Source organism: Silene latifolia, chromosome X, assembly GCF_048544455.1.
Source record: "Silene latifolia isolate original U9 population chromosome X, ASM4854445v1, whole genome shotgun sequence".
In the NCBI taxonomy this organism is placed as follows: domain Eukaryota; kingdom Viridiplantae; phylum Streptophyta; class Magnoliopsida; order Caryophyllales; family Caryophyllaceae; genus Silene; species Silene latifolia.
The window spans coordinates 344029597-344048400 of record NC_133537.1 but is presented as its reverse complement, the minus strand read 5'-3'; the positions used below and the strand labels follow the sequence as shown (position 1 = coordinate 344048400).

At 36.9% G+C, this 18804-nt stretch overlaps 2 protein-coding genes across 2 annotated transcripts; one reads left to right on the top strand and one right to left on the bottom strand.

Moving 5' to 3' along the window:
• Positions 1-641: 641 nt before the first annotated feature.
• Positions 642-11248, top strand: LOC141619717 (translation factor GUF1 homolog, chloroplastic-like). The gene is made up of 22 exons (XM_074436737.1): positions 642-996; positions 2281-2457; positions 2713-2799; positions 3065-3121; positions 3506-3571; positions 3799-3861; positions 4038-4082; positions 4189-4289; positions 5086-5182; positions 5882-5953; positions 6212-6366; positions 6453-6510; positions 6844-6924; positions 7021-7104; positions 7537-7608; positions 7707-7841; positions 7945-8018; positions 8479-8566; positions 9194-9271; positions 9971-10046; positions 10253-10293; positions 10780-11248. Exons 1-22 carry the CDS (start codon positions 772-774, stop codon positions 10873-10875), a joined length of 2028 nt encoding a protein of 675 aa, XP_074292838.1. The 5' UTR covers positions 642-771; the 3' UTR covers positions 10876-11248.
• Positions 11249-11532: 284 nt separating this feature from the next.
• LOC141619716 (DEMETER-like protein 2) lies at positions 11533-18372 on the bottom strand. Its single transcript, XM_074436736.1, has 17 exons — positions 18116-18372; positions 16858-17478; positions 16498-16588; positions 16039-16426; positions 15875-15954; positions 15699-15783; positions 15346-15437; positions 15181-15252; positions 14971-15007; positions 14551-14882; positions 14005-14041; positions 13839-13896; positions 13633-13721; positions 13478-13543; positions 13268-13382; positions 11918-11956; positions 11533-11837 (listed from the first exon to the last, which is right to left on the bottom strand). Exons 1-17 carry the CDS (start codon positions 18300-18302, stop codon positions 11734-11736), a joined length of 2493 nt encoding a protein of 830 aa, XP_074292837.1. The 5' UTR covers positions 18303-18372; the 3' UTR covers positions 11533-11733.
• Positions 18373-18804: the final 432 nt, after the last annotated feature.

Here is an 18804-nt window from a genome sequence, read left to right as displayed (position 1 = left end):
AATAGTAAAATATTAATAGCGGGAGTAGTGAATTTGTCTCAAAATTTATTTCATCGTAATTTTAGGATATGTTATAAAAAATATATTAATGATAAATTTATGGGTTATGCAACTTTAAGTAATTTTATTTAATGAAAAAAAAATGAATGGTAAGTAGAGGTAGCCCGGGCGAAGCCGGGCACCCATACTAGTTTTATAAAAATCAGTTACCTTTTTTGTTATTTTGCCAAATATTTTTTGTTTTTATATAATGAGCTATCTTATCAGTTTTTAATTTTAAGTTTCAGTTAGATTTTCGATTTGCAGCTACCTTTTCAGTTAGTTTTACTAAACATAGCCATAAAGTCCGAGGTGAGTCTGTGGTGGATCTAAACAATAAAGAAATACTCCCTCTGTCCCGTTTATTTGTTGTCCTTTTTTATTTTGGTTGTCTCAATCATTTGTTGTTATTTCTATTTTAAGAATGAATTTGATCATTCACACTCTATATATATTACTTGTCATTTAGTAATTAGCCATTTTACATTTCCTTGGTCTTTGTGCCAAAACCAAAGAACAACAATTAATCGGAACAGAGGGAGTACTTCAAAGTTAGTGAAGAGTCTTTACTCTTGAATTGAGAGACTCCTTCAAATAATCTCACACTAAATTGGTGAAATTTGAGAGGGCGAGAGAGAAGCAAAACAAAAAACATGATCCACAATTCGCACAAACACATACGACTTCATAATTCCATGAACACTTAATTCATACACTACTAAGCAAACAACAATGGCTGCCGTACCAACAACACATAATTCACCCCAAGTTCATCCTTTTAATCGATTAAACCTCAGTTCTAAGCATTCACTTTCTCTCTTCTTCTTCAATGGCGGCTTCACTTCTCCATTTTCGCCTCTTAAACTTCCCCGCAAGCTTAGACTCATTTCTCAAGCAGCTTCTGATGTTTCTGCACTTCCCTTTGCTGCTAAAGCTGGCCAAGATCGTCTTTTGAAGGTCATTTAGTTCTCTTATTTTGTTTTTCGACGTAATTTTCATTTCGGGTTATTTGGGTAAGACTGCGTACATCCGATTCATGTACCCCTGCAAATTTAGTGGGAATCAATTAGTTTTGCATGTTTAGTATGTGGGCACTTGTTTGTTTGGTGGAATTTTATTTGTATATGCTAGTTTATGTTTATTTTGAAGAATAGTCAGGCATGTTCTTCTGCTTATGCTGTAAAATTACTTATTACTCTTTCCGTTTCAGTCATTTATTTACCTTTTATATTCATTGTGAGGGGTATTTTATTCAAAGGTAAACAAATGATTGAGACGGAGATAGTCAATTGTTGGGGGATTGGTGGAATTTGATTGTTGTACCAATTTTTATGTTTTTTAGGAGTTGGGTATTTATGTTAAGTAGCTGAATTTGCTTAAAAAGTCTGTGCTTCAATTGAAATTGGGAATATTTTCATGAAAGGACATTTTTGTAGCTTAAAGAAATGGGTAATGCTGTTTCTAAATAAGAAGATACCCTTAATTAGGCCTTTATGTATAGATGTTTCTGTTTTTCGAGGGTAAAGTAATGGTATCGGTGCATGACATGTTTAAGATTGTAGCATTGATGGTGTACAAGTTGCAGCTTCATGTCATGACTGTTATCATTGGTTTGTATCGTATGCTGTAGACTATAGTCTTGTAGCTATGCCCGAGCATAATCTGTGGATAGATGCTATTATGCTACCTAAGAGGCAACAAAGTGAATAAGTTCGTTTGAAAGTGATTAAAGATTCATGTAGCCCATATTATAGATACATTTCGCCACCTGAGTTTGTGAGCTACATGTTCTTACAATCTCTCGAGTCAGTTACCCCTCTCTTCTCTCTACATCGTTACAAGAATAACAAATGGGGTTGTTATGTCATGTAGATGGTGTTGGTGTTGAGTTGTTGGAATCATATGAAGCAAAGTCTTACCGGGGACAATGGTGGAATTTGATTGTTGCAGACATCATGTCTGTTTTCAGTAATTGGGTATTTTTCTATGCTTGAGAGTAGCTGAGTTTGTTAAAAGACTTGTACTTGAGTTGAAGTTCGGAATATTTTCATGAATTGACCTTTTTTTAAGCTTTTAGAAATGGGTAGTGTTCATCATGTATAGTATTTTATATTAGCTAGAATTTTGAGCTGTTTCTAATAAGAAGATACTCTTCAGACCAATCTATACGTATAGACTTTTTTTAGAGGAGAGTTAAATATGATGAGCATCTTCCTGAAGCCGAAGTGAATGATCTTGCAGGTTCCTGTTTCAAATATCAGAAATTTTTCCATTATTGCACATATCGACCACGGTAAATCAACTTTAGCCGACAAATTGCTTGAAACAACTGGCACTGTGCTTAAGCGTGAGATGAAGGAACAATTCCTCGATAATATGGATTTGGAGAGGGAAAGAGGAATCACAATAAAACTACAGGTATTTGAATGCCATTATCCGATATACTTAGTTTTACTGAACTGATGTTCTCTTGAGAATTGAGATTACGTATTAATATGTCTTAAAACTTCTTGGCTTGGTTTTCTCACGGTAGTATAAAAGTAATGTCGGAACTTCTTTGCTATACATGTGAGTATTTGATCTACTGATGTCACAGATATTACTTGTCCTGCTACTCATTTCTTATCCAAGTGATTCTATGTGTTTCTTTTTCTTTTTTTCTTCCACTTCCAGGCAGCAAGAATGCGGTATGTTTATGAAAATGAAGCATATTGTCTCAACCTTATTGACACTCCAGGACACGTGGATTTCTCCTATGAGGTACTTTCAGATGATTTTTGATACGTTTGTGCAAATGACCTGATTAGACATTAACCCGGACGTATCTTGTGGCCTGCGTGTTTTGACATTCATAATTGAGATCATCAGCAGGTTGATTGTGCATGTTGATAATACCAGGAGTTTTTTTTCTTTTTGACCTTTGTTGTAGTGTTAGTTTATCTTTGAGATTTAAACCCTTATTACTGTGGTATGAATGTGTGATGAGGGAGTTTGTCTTGTTTAATTGTATGTATTCTTTTTGTAGGTTTCTCGCTCTCTTGCTGCATGTGAGGGTGCTCTGCTTGTGGTAGATGCTTCTCAGGTGAATATCCTCATCTTTTCTGGTTGTCATGTAACATATACTCATATAGTCTGGCATTGCATTGTTGATTTTCAACTTGTTTTAGAGATTGATTTATTCAATGTTGTTAAAAACTTAAAATTAGGATCCTACTTTATTAAATCACTAATCGGGATCGTACCAGTAGAATCGGAGTGTAGGTTAGTAAGATCCTGCCACCATAAAAGAGCCAAAACTCCATTTTGTCCATGTTCAGCCTTGTGATTCACATTCTTGAATTTTGCTTTGTTATTTTTGTTACACTGGCTTTCCGTGCTACTCTGAAATTCTTTACCTTGACGGGATTCCTGTTGCTAATTTCATTCCCTTGAGTTGATTTCTTTAAGTATGCTATAATCTTTACAGGGAGTGGAAGCTCAAACACTAGCTAATGTTTATCTGGCGTTAGAGAACAACTTAGAAATCATACCGGTGCGTATTTATATGTTCTTGTTTATTTTGTGTTGGTATTTTCTTTGGGTTTTATTATACATCAAATTATTAATTTAATGATGATATCATGCTTTAACCTGATTGTCTTTTTTTTTTTTTTTTTTTTTTGTAATCTGTTTTTAGGTATTTATTTTCTGATATATGTTGAATTTTCTCATCATGGATACATTAATTGAATGTAAGTTGTTGTTCTACGCTTGTTGCAGGTTCTGAACAAGATAGATTTGCCCGGTGCAGATGCTGATCGCGTTGCTAAGGAGATTGAGGAGGTTTGCTCACCATTGTTCGACACAACTGTGTCATTATTCTAGCACTTTATTAAATCAATTCTCTGATAGTTACTTTTAGTTACATAATTCCTACATTCTTTATCTAGTATTTTATAAGATAACAACTGTTTTCTTGCCGCCACTCACTTTTTATATGCATTATTCGTTGCTTCTAGATTGTTGGATTGGATTGTAGCAATGCTATTCGCTGCTCTGCGAAGGTCAGTGACAAGTATATTGTTAAATTTGATGTGTTTGTCATGTAATTTCTATTATCCGTTGGGGGTATGGCTGATCTTAGTTCTAGCATGCATGTTTGGTGTATAGGAGGGCATAGGTATAACTGAAATCCTCGATTCCATTGTTCGAAAGATTCCTCCACCTCCTGAGACTGCCTCAAAGGCCTTAAGAGCCCTAATATTTGATAGGTAATCGTGCGTAAGGCCTTTCTACCTTTTCTTATACTCTTTATCTTGTGGTGACTTGCAATGGGTATGTTTGAAAATTGAAAGACTGGTAGTAGTATAATAATCATTTGGATGTTTTCTGAGACAAGTCCTCTTCACTTTATTTGAAATTGGCAATTTGCAACAAAATAACTTTAGTTCAATTCAAACATTAAAATCGAGCTCCAACATTTGTTCCATTCAGCTAAGCTTGATTAAATTAAGTTTGATTAAGTTGGACCAACTCAACTTAATATTTCTTACATTTTAAAACTCTAATTTTAACTTACAAGTCGCACCAGTTTATTACTCGTTAGAAAGATATTAGATCATACTTTCATGCGACTCTAATACTGAGTGGATTTTCTTGGGTTAAAAGTTGCAAGTATATATCTATAACAGTCCATTTCTTTTCAGTTCAACTCTATTAGTTTTAAGTTCAGCTTGCCATGTTCTTAGCTGAAAATAACTGAGCCTAAAGAAGTTTGTAAAGCTAATCGCCTTTAGCAGAGAATAGCAGTTCTGTAAAGAGTTTGTAATTCTACCCATGTATGATAGAGTGTAAATGAAATCCACGGATATTCTTTCAATCTACAAATTAGACTAAGAAAGACTAAGTATTGTATTCCTAGTGGTGCAATTTTATCCTACCGAGTTAAACGTGCACATAATATATTCTCTTTCTTAGCTTCTAATTGCTATTTTCAAGTTTTTTTTTTTGGATTCTTCCTACTCATCTTATGGCTGGTAAAAATATTTTCTTTGAAGTGTTTTGCAGTTACTATGATCCCTATAGAGGCGTGATTGCATACTTCCGAATAATTGATGGGACTCTGAAGAAAGGAGATCGAATTTATTTCATGAACAGTAAAAAGGTGAGTAACAGTGTATGCTGCTTTAGGCTATATGAACCTGCATTTATATGATTAGAGTTCAAGATACTATGGTAAAGAATGTAAATGGGTTTTGTTTTAAGGGATGACAAAACCAAGTGAAACATCATCGAATTGCAAACAACAGATACAGTTTTGTGGAGCTTAGAATGTGCCGTGACTCAACATTTGTCATTGTTAGGATGGTATTCAATCTTGGTTTACTGCAAAATTGGTTGTCATGTCTTAATCTGGTCGCTGTGCTATAACTGTGGTCATACCGTCTTAAAATGTGGTCGCGGTAACATCCAAAACCTTATAACTTGCTTGTGATTCCGTATCAGGGGCGATTTTTTATTCCATGTTCATTAGGTAGGAACCATGCCTTTCTGTGTGGTGAAACTCCACAACCCTGGAGATTTTGAGTGACCCCAGCTATGTGTAATAGTTTAGGATATTCTAACGAAGCTACTGATCCTACTTTGTTTCTGTTCGCCTTCTGTTGTGGTTTAGTGTAACCTATCATATCATGACCACAATGCTTCATGTAAGGTCTTGGCTTACTTTAGGTAAAGGAAGTGATACTGCACAGCTGTACATTAACGCTGAGATGTTTGAAGATGAAATCAAACCAACCGCCCTTATCATGTAGATAAATACTTGTGGCAGAATTGTTGGAACTGATAGTGTCTACTCTCACAGGATTACTTTGCTGATGAAATTGGAGTTCTTTCTCCTACTCAAATGCAAGTTGATGAGCTGTATGCTGGAGAGGTACGATGGAACTGCACTTTGCTTACAAGTGTGTGTGTGTGTGTGTGTGTGTGTGTGTGTGTGTGTGATGTCTGGTCTTGCGCATGTATATAGAGCCTTCAAGAAAATATGGCTCAACTTTTTATTATAGGCTTGATAAATATTTTTGGTTTGGTTTACCTCGCCTTCTACATGTGACATGTAAATAAACCATTACCTGGTTTTGGCTCCGCTTTCGTTTGCGATCATGATAGATGATTTTTATGTTTCATTTTTAAGGTCGGATACCTGTCAGCCTCCATAAGATCAGTTGCAGACGCTAGGGTTGGTGATACAATCACTCACTTTGGGAGGAAGGCGGAGGGCCCTCTACCTGGATATCAGGAGGCAACTCCCATGGTCTTCTGTGGCCTATTTCCCATTGATGCTGATCAGTAATAACCTTTTTTCTACAGTGGATTGCAGACTTCTATTTACTACCATATACCTCCCAATCTCGTGAACACTATCTTTGATGCAGGTTTCCGGACTTGCGTGATGCACTCGAAAAGCTGCAGCTGAATGATGCTGCCCTGAAAGTAATTTTCACAATATCTTCTATTTCATTGATTGCTAACAAAAGAAACCGATCTTATATCCTACCTTAAGCGGCTACGCTACTCATAATAGTTTGCTTCTCTGCTGCTGTGAAGAATCTAAAATATGCTGACATCATATACTTAGAGTGAGAAAAGTTAATTGTAGAATCATGTAATAATTTTAGTTTCTATAATAATCAACCAACTGTCCTGCATTCCCAGACTTTCAATATTTCGTGTTTCCTGCAGTCATTTTCCAAGTATTTGTTTATTCTTCTTGCCCCCCAAGGCCACAATTTATCATCCAATTTCTTTTTGCTTGTTACTTTGTAGTTTGAACCAGAGACCTCGTCTGCAATGGGTTTTGGCTTCAGATGTGGCTTTTTGGGTCTTCTCCACATGGAAATCATTCAGGTATTCTTTTTTTTGTTGCCGCCTGCCGGTGTGGGATAGTAGTATTATTAAAAGTTGCTTTAATTGCTGGATTTATTGATTGTAACTATCGTGCAGGAAAGACTGGAAAGGGAATACAATTTATCTCTGATAACGACTGCTCCAAGTGTTGTATACCGAGTGATTACAGCCACTGAAACGGTAATTATACTCTTAAAAATATAAAGTTATCTGTTAACTTTGATGTACTTGGTTATGTCGTCTCTTTATGGTTGTGAGTAATATAATTCTGCTCAGTTTGATCATTCGAAATTTTAAGTTTTGGTTTTTTCTTTCTTTAAACGGGCTCAAAGTTTAAATCAGAGAGAAAAAAGAGGGGGATCCTTTCTTGGGGTGGGTTGGTGTACTGTGTATGATATTTTGTATGGTGTTCATCGATAATCATTTAGTTAGAATTATTTGATATGAAAGATAGTCTCCTCTGGATATGGATAAGACTGCACACGCATTTAGAGGTCAAAATGTTGTCACCGTAGGATCCATATCAAGGATACAAATTTTCTGTTTTTTAGTTTTAAACATTAATTTTTTTTTTTTCTTTTGAGGAACACATTCTTTTATTTATTGGTTCAGATTGAGTGCTCGAATCCGTCTCTTCTTCCAGAACCCGGAAAAAGAAAGTCAATTGAAGAGCCATATGTGAAGGTACTGTTTCCTGATCGTTGATTCTTGTTTCAAAGTCCATTCCAGCTACTTTTACCTTTTTCATTTCCATAGCAATATTTCTATTTGATTGGCTGCAGATTGAGCTACTCACTCCTAAAGAATATATTGGTCCTTTGATGGAGCTGGCCCAAGAAAGAAGGGGAGAGTTTAAGGAAATGAAATATATTGCTGAAAATAGGGCATCGCTAATCTATGAAATGCCTTTGGCAGAGGTAGCTACCTTACTACCTTAGTTTTAGTTTTTGTTGTAGTTCATTTGTTCATTTTTATACATACTGGTGTGATTTTTTGAAATTCAATTTTCTGTTATTGCAGATGGTGGGTGATTTTTTTGACCAGCTGAAGTCCAGGAGTAAGGGCTATGCCAGCATGGAATACACCGTTGTCGGGTACCTTTTTCTCTCTCTTTTATGTACATATCTGGTTTTGATACTCCTGTTTTCATGCATCATCTGCGATTCTGCGGGTATTAACTATTAAGTGTCTTTTGTTTTTAGTTCGTTATATCTCAAAGAGCAATGAATCTTCAGCTTCATCCGGAAATGAATGATTCGAATTTGCTCATGCTATGAAAATTTTCCTGTGATATTGCATCGCAGTCGAGTTATTAAAATTTTTGCAAGTTACTGCATTTTGAGGTCATTGAAGCCCCATCTATTCTGCAACAATTGAGACCAGGCCATGGTCGCCAATTCCGAGATCATGTCTCAAACCTAGATATAATACCATCCATTAGCAATTAGCATGCTTCTTTAGTTTAAATTTCCAGTGGCCAAATCCTATTTTTGCTTTCGTCTCTTACCGGTTTGATGTTAGGTTTGACACCGTCTTCTTCCATTTGAATGCCAGGTATCGGGAAAGTGATTTGGTTAAGCTTGATATCCAAATAAATGGTGATCGTGTGGAGCCTTTAGCAACTATTGTCCACAAGGATAAGGTAAGCTAGGGTGGTCATGTGTATTACCTTCTTTTTAAAAGTTCATGCGATCTTACTAGTTACTCACTCCGTTTATCTATTTTCATCCCATTTCTTTTTGCACAACAATTAAAAAAATGGATTTAAAGAATGAAAAAGTAATGAAAAAGTAACAAAAATAATGAAAGAGTAATGAAAAGGGATTAAAGAATGAAAAAGTAATGAAAAAGCAATGACAAATATTGTAAATATACAAGTGGGGCAAGGATCTTTTTGTCATTTGGATGTCTAAATAAGGAAAGAAGAGAAATGGGAAGAAAAGAAATAAATTGCCAAAAATGGGAAATGGGAAGAAAATAGGTAAATGGAGGGAGTAATAGTTTTGCAAAAAGCTGTCCTCTAACTAGCCAGAAGTAACATGTCTCCAACATACATCTGTAAGGGTTTTAATATAAGAAACTTCATTGAGGAAGGTGATGGAATGGGGTAGTATGTGTAAATATAGCGTCACTAAAAGTGAAAACGGAAAGAGAGTAAAGCTCCATCCAGACAAATAAAGTGAAAAATGCTTCCCTACATTCAGTGTAATGCTTATGAATTCTGGATTTACTTTACATTTTTTGTTTAAATGGTGTGATCCTGCATCAGGCATATGGCGTGGGACGGGCTTTGACTCAAAAACTGAAAGAGCTTATACCACGACAGATGTTTAAAGTACCTATACAAGTAAGTTCTGCATCTTATCTTTTCTACGTATGATTGTAAGGCTTGCAAAACACTGGTCACCAAGCTAGCACACGGTACATCAACATTTCCAGTTAACTTTGATACTTGATAGTTACCTCCTGTTACCCTTGGAAAGGTATTTGCACACAAATGGCCCTTATCTGTTAGAGATTGAGGATAAAACTATACATGTTAGCATGAGGCCATCGTGATCTTTTGTGAGCTCCTAGCTCCTTCGGACTTGCTTGGGATAGGTTATTTTTTATCGGTGTAATAGAGCTCAAACAAAAGGAAAGAGGAAGAAAGTGGTAGTAAATGGAGAGTGGAGAAAGGGAGGTAATTATTAATTTATTACTTCCATTTGGGGGAACATCTTTTTTCACCGGAAAAGGGCATTTTGTAAGGTAGTAATTTTTTAATTTTTGTAAAAGGGAGTAAAATTGAAAGAGTGGTATATAAAAGGGAATAGTATATACTTTTTCCCAGCCGAAAATAAATGACATATAGGTGTTTTTTTCCCATTTGAATTAAAATTTGCATAATTTCATCTTCAAGGACGTTGAAAATTTGGATTTAATTTTTGTTTGGCAACAAAGAAATGGCTGTTTACCTGTTATCTTCCATTGTGATTTGTAGCCAAAACAATTACTCTGTTGTCCTTTAAGTCATACATATTCTGAACATGGGATTCATTGACAGGCATGCATTGGCTCCAAAGTTATCGCCAGTGAAGCTATTTCTGCAATCAGGAAAGATGTTTTAGCCAAATGCTATGGTGAGTCGAACATATGCTTGAGAGTTAAGGTTTTCCTCGTTTTTAACTACTCGAGATTAGTTGTTGGTTCATGATGTTTTCGAACATGTTGAGGGTTCGGGAAGATTGAAGCTTTGGACATAAGGCAATGACAGAATTATTTATTGTTTTATGTGGTGTATTTTTGATTTTTTTTCCCTCATTATTTATCTTGGTTCTTTATGCAGGGGGTGACATAACAAGGAAAAAGAAACTGCTGAGGAAACAGGTGCTGCATCTCACATAAATTTATTTCTATTTTAGCATCTGTCCACAATCCCTACTCGAAGCTAAATAATTAATTAAGGGCAGTTGGCTAATGATATACTCCTTAATGCCTAATTTATTCATGTTTAACTAGTACCTCGATCCTAATAGTGACGGAAGAAATGAATATTTAGCCCAAGGGCTCAGACTTCATGTGTCTCGCCCATTTCTTTCCGTGTATTTTTTTTCTTGTGAGAGGAATTTAGAACAAACGTAAATAAATAAATGAGACAGAGTGAGAGTTTACGTTTCATCTGTGGCTAGCAATAGTTTACCTAATACGGAGTAGCAATTATTGCTGAGTTTTAACTTTTAAGTTTTTATTGGGAAAAGTGTCATCTGTGGGATTGAACTTTTCTTTCTGCAATGTAAGCCTAAAACAGCTAGTTTACGTTTCAACAATGCAACGTCTGCACTTCACAGTATTTACCCTTGTTTCTTTTGTCAGGCCGAAGGAAAGAAGAGGATGAAGTCCATTGGCAAAGTGGATGTACCTCAAGAAGCATTCATGGCCGTGTTAAAGCTTGAAAAGGAAGTCATATAATCTCAGGTCTGTAAACCATGTACAGGACAGCAGTTCTTGAACCAACATCACAATTAGGTCGTATTGAAAATTCGTTCTTCCTACACACAAAATTCCCTTCCCAAGGACAGCATTGATTAGGCTAGTACCACCTCATCGAGTTGTCGTCTCTTCTTTTGTTCTGAGGGGTTAAGGGATTGGTTTACTGAAATGGCGGCTGTACGTCTTTCCAATACAAAGATAAGATTGTTTATATCAAATCCCTTTACGAGGCCATAGGTAGTAGCTTTTGAGACAAAAGGCGTGATAAATATCACGTCTTTGTACAATATTGATCCCACAATGTAATATCGACAATTTTTAAAGTGCTCAAAAGCCTCGAAATTATTTGTTCTATCCTTTTTGTATTATAAAGTTCACTTTTTTTTCGTGGATATCTAGTGAATAATGTACTACATTCATGTAATTGACGAGAGGGGGCCTGCAAATTACACGAAATATGGGCAATGTTGTAAGGTTTCAAGCCGCCATTCCAATGTTGACGCCCGCCATCCTATTTTTACCAATTTGCAATCCCGGTTGCATTCTCTTTTGCTTTGTATATTGCGTGAAATTACCGCTTGGTGGTGGATGATGCTCTTAACATGCATCAGTATGAACAAAAGGATCTCGAGCAAATTTCGTTTGTCAACCAGCAGCTACTCCATAACATAAGAAACTAGGCAGTTTAGTGATACAAAATGAAGAACTAGACATCAAAGTTGGGCAAAATGTAATATGTTTCGTGTATACAGAGAGACGACTTCCTAAGTTAAATTCCATGAAACGAGCATGAGCGTCACCCCAAAAAGTTTTCACCCGAAGTCCTAGCCAGTCGGCTCACTTGTAGGTAAGAACTTTGGTATTGGTTGATTTACGCCATCGTCCATCTAGAGATCTTGTGGCATATGTTTTCCGGTCAAAAGACCGGGTACATATATAACCTGCATAAATATATATACTAGATTATAACATGAAAATTATATGCCAACAATCTTGGATCACCAAACAATCAAGAACATACCTTCATGAAAAAGCCGACGGATATCATTCGCCGAGCAACCTGGCATTGACAACAGTTTATGTAAAGACTTTTAGTACTAGCTCACAATTTCACACCACATTTTCCAAATAATAGTATACCATCCGACCCATATTACATGTCCATCTACCTAGACCTGGCAAAAGCAACCCGACCCGAGAAAAAACTCACCCGAGACCTGAAGCGACCCGAAAACGTGAATTGAACCTATCCGACCCAAACTTTCTTGACCCGAAATGACCCGATCCGAAATCACCAAACCCGAAAATGACTAACTGACCCGACCAACAAACCCGAAAAGACCCGTCCTGACCCGAATCAACCCGAAAGCAACGAGAGACCCGAACTGACCCGACCCAAACCCGACCCGTTGACCCCATTTTGCCAGGTCTGATCTACCTACAAGCTACAAGCGGGTAATAAAAACGTAGTTGCTCTTTCATGTACGCATTTTACTCAATCCTAGACTTTTTTTCATAATGTTTCCATACCTTACCCTTCTCTTAGAACCAAAAAATACCACGTTTTACTCTTTTCATTCTCCAAAGCATAATCAAATTGCTTACAAATTCTTAAATTGAAGATCGTTCTAATACTAAGCAATAAATTACTTCCTATAATCTTTAAATTACATTAATTTTATTCAAATTAAATTGATTTAGTAGTTAATTTCTTCAATTAGGGTTTTGATTTTTTTTTACCCAGGTTTAAATTAAATTGATAATTAAATTAGGTGGCCTGGTGGTGGCGCAAGGGTGGTGCGACAGGGGTGGGACGTCGGTACAGGGTGGCGGCATGAGCGAAAAGACGGTAATGGGTGGCGGCAGGGGTGAAATGACGGTAGGGGTAATGGTCAGATGGACGGGGTACTGGTAGTTGTAGGGAGCCGCGACTTGGGGGACCGACGGGGAGTGGTGATGCGGTAGACAGGCAGTGGCAATTGATTGTCTGGGTGGCAGTGGTGGTGGCCGGGTAATGTGTTTGGCAGTGGTGGTGGGTAAATGGTAATGTGTTTGGCAGTAGGTTTTTTTGTTTTTTTTTTGTTAGCAGGGAAAGAGGGAGAGAAAGAGAGAGATAGAGGGGCAATTTTGTAAATTGTGTACATGATTGAGTAAATCATGTACATGAATGAGCAACACCCAATAAAAATGCATTTCAAAAAATTACATGGGCTTGGTTGTCATCAGTCTCAAACCCGCTAGCTAGCTAGCTTGACTGTGGGACAAAAATCCACGTCGAGCAATCCAATTTCGCATTTGATTACCTCTACTCAGTATTTGCGTATATATTTAATATAATAGAGCAAAGAAGATGATAGTAAGAATGTTTAACCTTTAACAATGTTTGTCAAACTAGAGCCACAATACAATTGTTTACGAGGAGCACCCTCAAGTGTTCTGACTGGGATGTCGAATGGTATTTGGCTGGTCTGCCAATCTGCAAAAACCTGATAAAATAAAATAAAATAAAGTAAAACAATGAGCAAATAAATCGAAGCTTCTCCTCGACAACATAATAATGAGTCGCATTCAGGTGATGAACCTCATTTGCCTGAAAATGAGTCGCATTCAGCGGAAAGTTCCCTTTCAATGCTGTTCTGCATGGAATCTGTGGTCACAAGCGTAATGTTGTGATACAGAGATATGTTAAACCAGCAATTTCTTTGAAGTAAAAACGTGAGCGTTCATATATCTTACCATGATTGTTCCGGGAACTGTTTTAGATTCTCTTACGCAATTAGTGCTTGGAGACTTATTTGCCGAGGTCTCTCCAGGTTTTTTGAGATCTGAAACAAAGTCATTATTTTTTTTGACATCAGAATTTTTTTACTGCTCAAATAAAAGACCAGAAGGTAATAATAGCCGAATAAGATCATTAGGCGAATAATTGAGCTTATTGTTACCTGTCTCCCAAGTGACAAGAAGATACGGAGATGGATCGTCAGGGTCTCGATCTTCAAACTGCAACATTTCATTGAATAGTCATTTTATCTGATCACAAAAAAAAAAAAAAAAAAAAAAAAAAAAAAAAAAAAGCCCATAACTATGCATTATTGAAAAGATACTTACTGTTTCCAGAAAAGGATGCAAATCCGGAAGTTCATAGCTGCATCAGAAATCCGATTAGTTACGCAGACTGGCCCTTATTTGTATAAATTAGCTAATAAACAGATCCATGGTATTAACGACACCTCCTCACTGATAGATGAACCAACTCAACCAAACCCTTAAGGTAATGGTTGATGCCCAACTATTATAAATATTCGTATTACGCTCCCTCACTCAAATGCCCGTTGGGCTTAAAGAGTGGTTAGTTGTGCACCGGCTCCCCCGTACCGTGTGCTGGGTTTCCACTTCGAGTTTTTGAGGAGTTTTGAGGTTGCCAGGATTTGAACCCGTGACCTTCGGTCACACTGGCTCTGATACCATGATAGATGAACCAACTCAACCAAAACCTTAAGGTAATGGTTGAGGGCTTGAGGCCCAACTATTATAAATATTCCTATTAATCACGACCGATTATTAAAGGTTTTGGAGTAATTCTAGGGTAAGACCTCCTCGAGTCCCCGCCTCAAAATTTTAATACCAGAAGCACATCACAAATAGCAAACTCACATGAAGTGTCCTGTCCTTGTCTTACTTCCACCAAACTGTCTCACTTTTACAGAAGTATTTTTCTTGACTCTGGTGCTTTGGCATCTCGGCAATGGAACTTTAACAGGAGTCTTTGGAGCGATAGAGTCATCAGGGTTGGTGTAGATGGTAGCTTCCTTCTGTATTGACATTGTTGCTTCTGCTTTTGTTACAATTCTTCGAGAACTGCCCATGTCTTCTATATCTTTTTGTTGGAAGCAGGGCGAAGAGTTGTTAGCTAGATTAGCATAGTATCTACACTCTGATCTCATTGGACATTCAGCGCAATTAGGTTTCTGTCTTGTGCAGAAAACCTGTAAACGATACCAAGTCACTATGTTTTCAATCTGAACAAATCGCTTGTAAACTTAAATTCCCCGAGGATGGTTTTGCTCCACATACCTTCCCAAAAGTAATCATATGACAGTGAAGTTGGTACCTAAGAGAGAACAGTACATCAGATGTTTGCATCAAGACAATCATTTTAGTTTAAAAAAAAAAATTTAAAGTCATGTACGAGAACATGGGGATTCCCGTGCAACTTGATGTATGGTTACGTTCTTATTAATATACTTACATTTTATCGAAAAAAAACTGTAAAGAGAATCATACAGAGTGTCTTTATCAAATTTGGACAATCGCTGCGAAAGGTAGTGATGTATCCGATCATGTAACTTGGAACTCCTACATGTAAAATACGGAGTATATCTTAGACTGTTATGACTCTTGAGTTCCATCAAAGGTCTTTCAATACGAATGTGAGTAAGAAATCCTTACTGTTCCAACAGACGCATTAAAATGGCGTCACTGATTGATGGAGCGGGAACCCAGCCTAGTCGCACTGTTACCCGAGCAACATTAACATCAACCTTATACAAGGGATGACCATGTTAGTTTCATACTCAATGAATAAAATTATCAAAAAATCTCATATCAGATGATCTCGTAACAAAATTATCGTGAGACGACAGTATTGAGGATTTAATCTTCTGGAATCGTCTTTCAAGAGACTTTTTTTTTTTTTTTTTTTTGACAGAAGGTGAATAACCTACATTATTGATAACATTACAAAGTAAGCTACTCGACTAGGTAGCACCAGATAAATAAGGTAAATTTCCAAAGATCTTTACCGGAAAGGCTGGTTGTCTAAGTGTCAAGAGACGGATACATTCTGTACTCTTCAGCCCAATTCCGTATATACTGAGAAGAAAATCCCTACAAGTACGCATCAGATAAACACACGCATCACATATCCGACCTGTCTCATAGACATGACTAATTTATGCATAAAAATATCTGTGCTTACTTGGCTTTTTGAGGAGGGATGTTTCTCAGCCATTCAAGGTCCAAATTTCCGTAATCCAACACAAGCCGGTTCAGAAAATCCTGCGACAAAATAGGCCATTTTTATAACGGAAAAATCACATATTTTTTTTCTTCATTTGAGAAAACAAGGACAAGGAGACGGACTTTAATGCGAATAGCAAGCTTCTGGTTCATCCCCCTTACAAAAATGGCTTCAGCAACATCGTCAACATTTGATCGCATAACAGCATACCAGTCAACAGAATCGACTTTAGCAGCATCTCTTACTGAACCTCCTTCTTTCCGAAATTTTTCCCAATCAGAATCGCCCTCTTCCTCGGGAATTTTACCTTCCTTTGATTTCCTCCAATGCATTTCATTAAAAGGAATCCTTCTTTGTTTTCCAAAATTAGACATATTCCCCGTCTTATGAGCGGAGTCAAAACTAGAACAAGCATTTGATCTTTTCTGTCTCAGTATTCTGTGATGCCGACTGTACAGATCGCAATCAGTATCCTGCGGAAACTTCATGCTAAGGGACATGAAGGCAGAACTGCATCAAGATTTTACGATGTTAGATTATTCTTTTGTATCATAATTAAGTCTTAAAAGATAGAATCATACCTCGAAGTGTCATCACCAACTCTCTGAGTCAAGAGAGTACCAAGAACCGAATCTAAAACTGATCCTTTCCATGGCCGGTATAATCTTGGACCTGCATAGATAGTGGTAGATTATCATCAAACACAGACTCGTGTCCACACAGAATTAGTGCATTACCAAAATATTTAGTTTTTGAGTATCAACATACAGTGGTGGAGCTAGGGGGGTTAGCAGGAGCGCTCACCCTGCTCGTGGATGAAATTTTCAAACTTTCATTAAAATTTCTCGACTTTTTTCAAGTTTACCTAATACCCTGGCTCCGCCACTGTCTACATATGACTCAAGATTCCGTAAAGTGACCTAAAATTTTTCAAAGAGTACCTTGAACTTTGCCTACTTTAACAATGAACAGCACTTCAGGCCAAATGCCATCAACATTGTCCGGGGGAACGGCACTCAACAATTCGTACCATGCCGTTGTGGCCTTCCTTTCAACATTATCGAATTTTCTTATTTTCCTTTTCTTCTTTTTCAGGCCCTTGAAGGTGACTCTTCTTTCGTCCATCAGTTGACCAGTCCTTTTTGGACGTTGGTCAGTGTCGGTCCTAGGTCGATTACTCACCACTTGTCCACTCGTCAACTCGTTTATCACAAGATTTTTTACGCTGCGTGTATAATAGTAAGCCTTCTCTACCTTGTTTGAAACATAAACTGATATATTCTCCTGAGGTTCTTTCCTACAGGCGTCTGATTCCAGACGCCTTCTCCGAGTATTATAGCAAGCGGATTCTACCTTCTTTTCTAAATGTTTTAACGCGTTGTTTTTGGACTTCCATTTTGAAGGTGAAGGTGTTTGTGGTCCCATCTCCTGAACCATCTTACCCTTTCCTTTTCTCGACATACAGATATCATTCTCTAAGCTAATCTTCCTTGCCTGTTCAGTACAATATCCACTTTCCTGCAACACCGTCTTCTCATATTGTTCTCCATTCTTCTTAGAACCTAAAATCATGCAAGTTCAACTGAAATTTCCAATGTATGATAATCCACTAAAACTTTCAGAGTTACAGTCATATAACTTTATATAACACCACCAGGCGACCTAGGCGACCTAGATAAGCAGGTAAACTCATTGATTGTGGTAGTCGTAACCTAGGTTTGAAACCTGTCAGCTTAAACCGCTCTTATGGCTCCTTTTACACACACACACAAAAAATTACCACCATACAGTCTCCGATACACAACATCATACTCTACTAACAGAATCCGTGGCTAGGTATGCTTAACAAAAGTATTCACCCTTTTTCCCCTTAAAAAATGCTATAGACATGCATTACTAAAAAAAAACATGGGATTTCTTTGACTGAAATCCCAAGTGCTCGAAATTCGATCACAGCATCTTAATTCTTAAACTAGGTGTCTGATCATTGATCAACCAACATATTCACACTACTGGACACATAATTATACAATGTTGCATGTTAAGACAGAGCGAGTCTACTAACCATTAGCCAAATCAGTCAAATCAGACAGAGCGAGTCTACTAATTTTACTGAAATCCCAAGTGCTCGAAATTCGATCACAGATATTCACACTACTGGACACATAATTATACAATGTTAGCAAGTTTATAACTAACCATTAGCCAAATAAGTGTCATTAAAAATTAACATTCTCCTTTTACTGGGAAAAGCTACAGCATTCAATTCCATACGCCTTTTATTCCCGCCAAGGCGAAGAACCTTTGATCTGGCTTTTCGCGGAAAATGTCCCAAATTAGAAGCTGCATACAGGCAACATACTATCGTAGGCTTCTCATACTCCATAGTTACTTAGTTTCCTTTCCTGTCGAGGAAAATAATCGGATTATATTACTTCAACAAGATACTTTTAAAGCTACTGGCCTACTGCTATACAGAAATCATATATTTTACTTTGTTAGCACAAAATCGGAAGAATGCACAAAAAAACATTGAATTAAAATATATACATGGATCTGTAAATGATCTTACAAACTATATATATACATCTAATATCATATTCATAATGTTTACATCCGGAATACAAAAAATAAATTGTGATTTTGGTGATTTTTCATATTACTGAACTTCATTACTGAAACAGTTCAGATGAGTAACAGAATGCATGTAATATCATAGTCGCGTTTATGACGGAAGTAAGTCTCTCTTAAGACGGAAGTATACATCTTAAGATGAAAACGGGTCCACAACCATTTGTTAATCCTAGCTAGATATCATCCTTTCGTTCATTTACCATACTTAAACTGTTTGAAGTTTAAGACTAATATTGTCGTCTTAAATAAGAATT

What these genes read in the sequence shown, in the direction of transcription:
- LOC141619717 (XM_074436737.1), top strand. Translation starts at nt 772, where the DNA reads ATGGCTGCCGTACCAACAACACATAATTCACCCCAAGTTCATCCTTTT. An exon ending in TTTCCCATTGATGCTGATCA is followed by an intron (nt 6,367 to 6,452) that starts GTAATAACCTTT and finishes TCTTTGATGCAG; the next exon opens with GTTTCCGGACTTGCGTGATG. An exon ending in TGTTTAAAGTACCTATACAA is followed by an intron (nt 9,272 to 9,970) that starts GTAAGTTCTGCA and finishes ATTCATTGACAG; the next exon opens with GCATGCATTGGCTCCAAAGT.
- LOC141619716 (XM_074436736.1), bottom strand. Translation starts at nt 18,302, where the DNA reads ATGGAGTATGAGAAGCCTACGATAGTATGTTGCCTGTATGCAGCTTCT. An exon ending in TCTTGTCACTTGGGAGACAG is followed by an intron (nt 13,722 to 13,838) that starts GTAACAATAAGC and finishes ACTTTGTTTCAG; the next exon opens with ATCTCAAAAAACCTGGAGAG. An exon ending in CAGTTCCCGGAACAATCATG is followed by an intron (nt 13,544 to 13,632) that starts GTAAGATATATG and finishes TTGTGACCACAG; the next exon opens with ATTCCATGCAGAACAGCATT.